Raw genomic sequence first — 10,060 nt, 5'->3', positions numbered from 1 at the left:
TGCAGTTTTTTTTTCCTTCCATTTTATCTTTTGTTTTTACTATTCATTCTTTTTTGATCCTCTTTCTATTAAAACTGTTTCTGTTTACATTGTTGTCTGAATTTTCTTGTTTGTGTATGAATGTTGTATGATGGTATATATATATTTATATATATACATATATAGTTATTTGCGTGCACGTGTTTCTGTGTATCATCATCATCATTCCTTTAACAACCATTTTCTATTATTGCATGGCTTGGGCAAAATTAATTTTTTGAAGATTTTTCTGCAGCTAGGTGACTGGATACCCTTTCTGTCACCAACCCTCACCTATTTCCAACCAAGGTAATATCTCCTCTTAGACAGATATATTTTTGAAAAATATTGGAAATGAATAGCATTGTTTGTTTGATAGTGACACTGATTTGCAGCTGTGATTGTAACGTGAAGACAAGGAGACACAAATACACACACACACACACACACCCTCAAACTCACGTGTACATACACACACACATACCCCTACCTTGAACATGAGAGCTGTTAATTAGGAGTGTCTTGTACCAAATGGCAGAGCCTAATCCAGAAGAGCAAATTGTAGATTGAGGAAAACAAATTACCCATCAATTAGTGAAACATAATATCTGAAAACTGCAGGTTTTTGAAGTTCAGTACAGCTGAGGGGCCAGAGGTAATCTCACCTGCACGGGCTAGTCATATTACACTTTCAAGGCCTGTTTTCTCATTCACTTAAGGTTACATATGTCAGATCAGCACTAAGTTGTTTTATATGCATACAAGGAGCAAGCATGGCTATGTGGTTAAGAAGCTTGCTTCCCAATCATGAGGTTTCAGGTTCAAGCCAACTGTGTGGCACCTTGGATAAGTTTCTGCTACTATAGCCCCAGGCTTGTGAGTGGATTTGGTAGAGGGAAACTGAAAGAAGCCAGTTGTGTGTGTGCGCGCATGCATGTGTGCATGTTTGTGCACGTGTATGCATGTGTGTGTTTCCCCTTTGTCTTGACATCATATAATGGTAGTAAAACAAGCCTCACCATCATACAAGTGATGATGTGGTTTGTTTTCAGCCTTCCGTGAAAGACATGTTTGACCATGGGAAAATATTACCTTGCTTGGAAGTAGGTGAGAGTTGGTGACAGGAAAGGCATCTAGCTGTGGAAAAATCTACCTCTACAAATTCTGTCTAACCTATGCAAGCATGGGAAAGGGGATAATGATGAGGATGATAACAGTTGATATTGTAGGCATATATTCATACATACCTGAGCACTGCTGCTTTTTATATTCAAAGTTATGTACATCTATTGCTGAGTTGAAAATCTATTTTGGATGAATAGATAACGATGGACCTCTGCTGACGAACCAAATTCCATGCTACATTTGTCATATAAAATTTAAAACCAAGTCATTTGATAACTGACGATGGGATGTATACATATATAATGTGCTTGTTTATTTGTGTTGTTGACCATGAACCTTTGGTATTTTGTGTACTCATTGTTTCAGAGTTGTCCTTCATTGAGGTTCTAGTTCTGATAAGAGTTAAATTTGTTCAAGGAGTTTATAGTTTATGGCGGTTTTGTTGTATATATATATATATATATATATATATATATTTATATTGATCACTCTAAAATATTTTAAATTCTTGTCTTCAAAGTTAAATTTATTTACTTTCTTTGTCAGTTTCCTCTCTACACTCTTTTGTCATTTTTGTTCTCAATTTCTCCCTCCCTCCCCACGTCTCTCTTTTTCTCTTCTTACTTCTTTCTCATTCTCTTCTCACTCCACTCTCTCTGGCTTATCTCTTTCATTTTCCTTTCCTGTATTTATTCCTCCTTCCCACTACAACATGGTGAGAAGGTGATAGCCATCTCTGCATGTTTCCTTGGTATTTAGCTTGTCAGAGAGATATCACCATTCTTTTGCTACTATGCAAGTCGGCAACATATTAACGCCTTTCACACACCCTGGCATTGCTTCTTTTCTCTAGCAATGGTACACAAGGAGCATGAGGTGTTTTCTGTGAGAATTGTACCGAAATGCATTTTCTACACTCCATTAACATTAAATGCAATGACCTCTAAAAGTGTGGTATGTACTTCTATATCTTTGTAGTGCTACATAGATGAGAGATAAAATTTCCCCAGGCTTTGCTACAGTGTATATCACAAAAAAAAAAGTAGGAAAATAGAAAAGAGAAAGAAACTTATATCCATTTCACTACATCATGATTCACCATGTCTAGGAGCCTCTTTTATAAGCTGCATATTGTGGTGAATATTGTTAAGGGACATGAGACAGTGTGCTTAATGTGATGTATGCAATGGCCGCCTGACTATTATTAAAGAGTCCACTCCTTCTTGTTCTTTTTATTGAAGTTTACCACCTTGGTTTCTCAGTTGATTCCAGTTTTAACTTATGAAACTTAATTAGATGTTTAATTCAATAGAAAATATATATATATGTTGACTTTAAACCTGTCCCTGCAAATACCAAGTTACAAGCTTACCAATTTCTCTTTGTTTACCTTTGTCTTTATCTTTATTTTGTATGTAATGGCTTCAGAATGTGTGCACATCTATGCATGAACCATTATGTTGCCAATGCAAACACATAATGCACCTGTGTCTTAATATAGCACACTCTGCTTTAGTGGTAGTGGTATGGAAATCGAGTCATACCATATGAGTGGATGGAGTTTGTCAAGGTGGATTGCCTACAACTGAATGTCCTTCCTGCCACCAACCTTTGTTATTTCCAAGCAAGGTAATATTTCTCCATAGCCTGACATGTTTTCATAGAATATCGGCAATGAATAACCTTTATTTACAACAATCACGTGATGTCAAGATTAGGAAACAAAATTTCACACACTCACATACAATAGGCTTTTTACAGTTTTTTAATACTAAGCCCACTCATATTGCTTTGATTGGTTATAGTAGAAGACACTTGCACAAGGTGCCATGCAGTGGGACTGAACCCAAACCATGTGGTTGAGAAGCAAACTTCTTAACCATATAGCTATGAATTACAAGGTGATATCAAAAATGTTCCTGGACTAGTTATGTTTAATAGAAAAATAACTTATTTACCTAAGTTTTAACATCATATCCTTCGAAATAGTCACCTTGCACAGTAATACACCAGTCCTAGCATTCTTGCCACTTTTGGAACCTGACCTGGAGGTCGTTTTATGTAAACGAGTCAAGGACCTTCTGCAATTCACTCTTGATCTTGAGAACAGTGTTAAAATGGCGACCTTTCTCCTGCATTTTCATTTTGGGGAAGAGATGGAAGTCCACAGGTGCTAAATCTGGCAAATGGGGTGGGTGTGGGAGCAATACGATGTTGTTTTTGGCAAGAAACTCACAAGTGAGGCAGGTTTGGTGACGGGGTGTATTGTCATTGTGAAGAATCCAAATCTTTGCGGACGTTCAGATTGCCTGCATGGACCTATATGACAGACCAACAACATCAACAATGTCGTTGACTGTCCTCCAATGATCTTCATGCATAAAGCTGATGAATTTTCTCCACATTTCCAAGGGTGACGCTTGTGGCAGGTCTTCCATATTGCTCATCGTCTTCCAGGGATGTTCTTCTGCTTTTGAAGCGACCTTGCCACTTGAAATATTGCATATGACCCATTGCCTCATCACTATAAGCTTGCGGAAGCATGCTCAATGTCTCTGTAGCAGACTTCCCAAGTTTTATGCAAAATTTCATGTTGGCTCTTTGTTCCAACTTCCTGTCCATGACAAAAATTGCAGACTACAACATACACATGATCACAAAAACACAAATTTCACAATTTGCAAAGTACATAAAGTGATGTCTCTCAGCACTCTACTTCCTCGTGAAGGTCACTGTTAATTCTTGCTGCACACGCAACCATGTACTGCCATCTGTTGGCATGCTACAGAACTAGTCTGGAAACTTTTTGATACCACCTTCATATATTTGACAAAGTAATCTGAAGGGTTAAAGACCTTTCCAAGTGTGGATAGGTAAATCAACAGTCATGAAATGTGTATGTTCATGTGAACACTTGTATATAATGTGTGTAAATTTATGTAGCATTAGTGGAATCAAAGTTGCAAAATTCATTGATAATTTTTGCCGTTCATTTTTTTGTGAAATACTAATGAAATAAAACCCTGAAACAACTAATATAAATAACTGGTATTTCAACATATTGAAAGTACTAGCACACACACACTGTATATATATTTACATTATGGCATAAACATATGTGGAAATGCTCTTCATTCTTGGCTGTCATGTTAAATAGTATGACTTGAAGGTTTTTGTTTTTAAACCAATTTTGTTCAGTCATTCATACTTTGTAACATTTATTCAGGCCTCATTAACCATTAAATAATAAAAGCTACAACTTAGTGTACAAAGAAAAGTAGATGTCACAGATTTTTTTCCATTGCTGGATTTACCATGGTGTAAATGGTAAATTATAAGTTTTCTTTCCTTTTGTAAATATTAAAAAAGTGTAATTATAAGTAAATAATTTGTTACTTAAATGTATCTTTTAAATCTGAGTATGTTCTGGCAGATTGGAATGTGTATGTTCTGATTGCTGTTGTATTTTGTCATTGGATGACATGTTCATAACAAACCAGTAAATCACGTGTGTTATGAACACACATCGTCTAAAAGGAGGAGATGTCCTCCAACAACGAAACTCAACAATGATCAGCATATTCCCACTTGAATATGTCAGAATATATTGAGATTGAATCAATTCATTATTGTTTGGATTCTCACTGTTCTACAGGCACCTCGTGAATTATGATCTGCTTGACAGACTTCAACATACATCAACAAATATTTTGTTTGCTGATTTCTATAAACAAGGGCCTCTACTCTTGATAGATTCACCAGTTTGTGTGGGGTGACTTTGACTGAGGAGACACATTTTAAGTCTGAAACACCGTGGTGTTTCAAGCAGCAAAATTTGCATTGAGAAAACAGACTGCTTTTGACTGCAACATTTTCAAGGGATGTTAACAAGTCTTATGTATCGTACAATTATTGAGCTGTAAGGGTTAGATTATTATCGTAAAGGTCATGATCTCTTGAGTGCTTCTGCTTGTTGGTGAGGCCCTTGTTGTGGACGAACTCAAGACTTTTCCTAAGGACACCTCTGTTTTTTTCCATCTTCAGTAATGAAAGATATATTGGTTAATGTGGTCCCCGATATACAAAACGTGATGGCCATGGTTGGAATGATGTTGATCATAGGTCTGCTCAATTCAAACTGATCTGGAGCCAATAAGCAACTAAAACAAAACAGACTGCAATGTAGGAGGGTATGGATGTGTGTGTGTGTGTTCAAATATGTAAGGTAGGTCTAATTAAACCAATGATTTTAGAAATACAATCAATTTAAAGTTAATTCCTCCTTGTTGAGTGTGAGCAAACATATTACTTGAGTAAAGATCTCCCGGTATCTTCCTTTACCAATTTTGAGGGGAAGGATTATGTTGATACCATCAAACCCCAGTACTTGACCTTGTTGGAATTTAAACTCGGACTGTAATGAGCTCATAGAAATACTGCAACTTTATCATCATCATCATCATTATTATAATTTTCTTCAGTGTTATGACATCTGTTTTTATCCAAGCTAATATTTGTTGGAGGAGCCCAAAACATTTTGTTGTATTTGTCTGGATTCTATGCGAGGTCTATACTGAGCTCAGATCTGGATTTAGCAATTCCTCCCAAGTCTTTTGTTTTACTTCTAGCATTAACACCTGACAATTTTTTATCTAGCATGCATATATTAGAATATATGTAATTGCATGAGAAATATTAATACAAAAAATTTATCTTTCCTCTGGTCATATGAATTTTGAGGTATACTTACCATAAACATACAACAAAAAAATCTATATGTTGGGTACTTGAAGAAACCAAATAATTTGGAGATGGTCTATTCATAGTGCCTAGTTGTTTCAAATCTCTTGAAGCACCAGAGTTATAGAATCTTATAGATTCTTATAGAATCTTATAGATTCTTATAGAATCTTATAGATTCTTATAGAATCTTATAGATTTTTATAGAATCTTATAGATTCTTATAGAATCTTATAGATTCTTATAGATTCTTATAGAATCTTATAGATTCTTATAGAATCTTATAGATTCTTATAGAATCTTATAGATTCTTATAGAATCTTATAGAATCTTATAGAATCTTATAGATTTTTATAGAATCTTATAGATTCTTATAGAATCTTATAGAATCTTATAGATTCTTATAGATTTTTATAGAATCTTATAGAAATTACTGCCTTTAGTATCAATGTGAACTGACTCTACTTTAAACAAAAACAAGAAGAAACTTATCGTTCATCAAGACAGTACCCAGATGCTTGCTGTATGGTGACTGTTTTAATAGCATTTGTGTTTGGGTTTGCAGTAGATCCTTCCATCAAGTTAGCTGTTCTTAATTAAACCACATAATTTTAGTTGGCACCTCTGCCATGATGGGAAGCTGAACACATGGCTACAGTTTTAATCATGTTTAGATTGTACATTTATAATATTCATATCTGCCTTATGTTTCACTTAGTTCAATTCCTAATCAACTTGATCTCCACTTTCTTTAATCTCTAATTGGTTTGATCTCTTGGACAGGCTCCTGTGACTTTGTGTATTATTATTTTTTTGTTTAAAAATAAAAGTTTTCTAGTTTAGTTCTGCTTTAAGACCATGTTCAGGAATAAGATACCTGATGTAGATATAAATATTGTGGATATACATAGGTGCAGCCATAGTTGTGTGAAAAGAAGCTTTCTTCTCTACCACATGGTTTTAGGTTCTGTCCAACTGTGTGGCACTCTGGCACTCTGGGCTAGCATCTTCTACTATAGCCTTGGGCCAACCAAAGCCTTGTGAGTGGATTTGGTTGACAGAAAATGAAAGAAACCTATCAGATATATATTCTTGTGTGTGTTTTTGTGTCTGTGCTTGTCCCCCACTACCATTTGATAACCAGTATTAGTGTGTTTACATCCCTGTAACTTAGTGGTTTAGTGAAAGAGACCAGTAGAATAAGTACCAGGCTTTAAAAAGCAAAAAGTACTGGGGTCAATTCATTCAACTAAAGTTTCAAGGTGGTGCCCCAGCATGGCTGCAGTCTCATGACTGAAACCAGTAAAAAGATACACTCTAAATATCAAATTTAATGGTCTAGAAAAATATTTTCTCGATTGGAACAACATACTATCTTAGATATTTATTTCATTTAATAATTACATTTGATCAAGTCAGATCTTGCATTGATAACTAACTTTTTGGCGACAGAATGTGAATTAGCTTTAAATCAAATGTGACCTGGACACCAGTATGTGGCAGTGGAATGTAATATTTCTTTCTGTGTTTTTTTTTTAAATATGGGTTGATTGATCTGAAAGAGGTAGATTTTCCTACATGGTGAATGTCAGTGTAAGCAGAAGTAAGTAAAAGTCTGCATGCATGAATGAAAATGATATCATAAGAGTTGGCGAAGAGCTTTCTCACTAGATACTTATCTAGTGGAGCTAGCATAGCAGCAAGGCTTAACATAGTTTCAAAAGTGTGTTAAAAGTATGCTTGAAAGAGACCTCAATCTGAGCATAACCTGGAAAGACTTATACTGAAACCTCCTCCCATTAAAAAAATAAAAACTGTAATTCAGAAATAGGAAACAACCGTCAAATAAAACAAGCAGGCCATCAAATAAAGCCATCAAATAAAACAAGCAGGCCCATCACCAGACTTTGGTAACTGGGGGTGCTTCAGAATATTTTAAGTGGCCCCTAATTTGTAATAATGCTTAAGTGGAGTTTCAAAATAAGTGTATCACTGTAAATCTGAAGGTATATTATTGAATAATGAGGAAAGCCTGGTGTAGCCATCTGGTTCACCAGTCCTCAGTGAAATTGTCCAACCCATGCTAGCATGGAAAGCGGACGTTAAACGATGATGCTGAGGAGGAGGAGGAGACAGTGCCATCCAGTGCACCTCCTTAGCGACAGTCATGCCTAAGAGAAACAAAAATGACAGTAAAATTTGATTAATAGTGTGACACCTTTTCATATATCTTACTGTAAGGGATTCTGAAAAAAACTGCTCTTTAACTCCAGGCTTTCATGCTGATAAATCAAGAAGCAAATGTTTTCTGGTTAAGATACTGTTTATTTTGCAGTTTATATTCTCAGATGATTTGGAAACAGATTATTGTGTATATAAGATTTAGTTAGCATACATCAGTTGCTGAGTTATCCCTTTAACCTTAAGAAGATCCATCTACATTCACTGTATTTAGCTATACTCCAAGAAATGTTTAAGGATCAATATTTATTATTACTTTTCATTAGTTCTGTATAGGAGAGAGGGGCTCTTCTAAGGTGATTTTATACAAGATACACTGCCTGAAAACTAAGCCTTCAGTTGTGAGCCTGTGACATAATTGATTGGGGGATTATCTCTGGGCTTAGATATAGAAATAACTGAATGAGGATAGCATAGTTTAATCTTGTTGGAAATTATTAGATTATAATAACATATGTTGTGAGTAGAACATAAAGGGTTGAATGTGGAGAGGTAGATCCAGGGTAGCATTGGAAAGAAATGTTGATGTCTGATCTGAAAATGTTGAGTCTAATGAAATAGATGATTCATGATTGACATAATAAGGGGCATTTTTGTGTTGAAAACAAATCCAGCCTATGTCAACAGTGAAAAATGTATGTTAAATCATGTTAATACATGTTCTAATTAAGGCAGCAACCTGGCTTGTTGTTATTGTGCTGGGCAAAATGCTTAGTGGCATTTTGTCTGTTTTTGCATTCTGAGTTCAATTTCTGTCAAGGTCAACTTTGCCTTTCATCCCTTCAAGATCTATAAAATAAATACCAGTTGAGTACTGGGGTCGAACTAAATCAGTTTACCCATGTCCCTTGAAATTGCTGGCCTTGTTCCAAAATCTGAAACCAGTAAATGTGTTGGATTTAAATACAAGGACAGCAGTTTAAGGAGAAGGAATAGCTAACACCATTGACCCCGTTGCTGGACTGGTCCTTTATTTTATTTACCATGGGTGGGTAAATAAACTGTGACAACACAGCATGACTATGATGAAGGAAATGTGGTAAATTTAACTTGACTACTTATTTTATTGATACCAGAATGATTATAGGCAAAATCAACCTTGTTGGAATTTGAACTCAGAGCTTAAAGAGATGTTACTAAAATTGCAGGATATCTTGTCTGATGCGTCACAAAACATTCAAACCTCAACCCTTACTTTGTATTACTTTTATAATGAGATGATGATAATGACTATGATAATGGTGGTAACAATGATGAAGATAATAGTTATAGTATGTATTTGAGAGTGTGAGGTTGGGCATGCACCACCCAGTTTGCTATCTGGCCTCTACTGGTCTTTAGACTCTATTATCTCTCTCTCTCTCTCATGTTATTGTTATTTTGTATTTTCTGTGTTTGTCTTTAATCTACAATCTAATGCACATCGATACCTAAACAGTCTTGTCACATCTTTAGGTCAACATATGAAGCTTCATCTGGGAAAAAGTGAGTATATACACATGCATTTATATAATGTAGTATACATGTACCTGCTGTTGAAATGAAGCATTGTTCTCTATGGAATGCTGTCTCTTCCCCTGCCACATCACTTTCTCCTGTTATACCATCACTACCACCACCACCTCCATTTCTTGTGCCATAGTAACAGTGCCATGCAGTATCATATTCGCTGTCATCAAATCAACATCTCCTGCCACCATCAACAATCAAACTATTCAGTGGATGCAGGTATGGCTGTGTGGTTAAGAAGTTCACATTGCAACCACTTGGTTTCAGGTCCAGCCCCACTGCACACAACACCTTGGCTAAGTGTCTTTCACTATAACCCTGGGTTGACCAATGCCTTCTGAGTAAATTTGGTAGTCAGAAGCTATGAGGAAGCCCATCATATACATACATACAAACATATATATATATATATATATATATATATATA

The 10,060-nt window shown here is 35.6% G+C and overlaps 1 protein-coding gene across 5 annotated transcripts in view; it reads left to right on the top strand.

The window, feature by feature from the left end:
* LOC106881609 (titin homolog) overlaps positions 1-10,060 on the top strand; it is a 207,307-nt gene that overhangs the window by 126,782 nt on the left and 70,465 nt on the right. For 4 of the 5 annotated variants that reach the window (XM_052971545.1, XM_052971544.1, XM_052971549.1 and 1 more), the window contains exon 5: positions 9,580-9,609. The exons of the other annotated variant lie outside the window; for it this stretch is intronic. In XM_052971545.1, coding sequence (XP_052827505.1) covers positions 9,580-9,609 — 30 coding nt within the window. The remainder of the gene's footprint in view (positions 1-9,579; positions 9,610-10,060) is intronic. 5 annotated transcript variants of the gene reach the window in all.

This window comes from Octopus bimaculoides, chromosome 11 (assembly GCF_001194135.2).
Source record: "Octopus bimaculoides isolate UCB-OBI-ISO-001 chromosome 11, ASM119413v2, whole genome shotgun sequence".
Classification (NCBI taxonomy): Eukaryota; Metazoa; Mollusca; class Cephalopoda; order Octopoda; family Octopodidae; genus Octopus; species Octopus bimaculoides.
The sequence above is the reverse complement of the archived record's forward strand: the minus strand, read 5'-3'. Positions and strand labels throughout refer to the sequence as shown.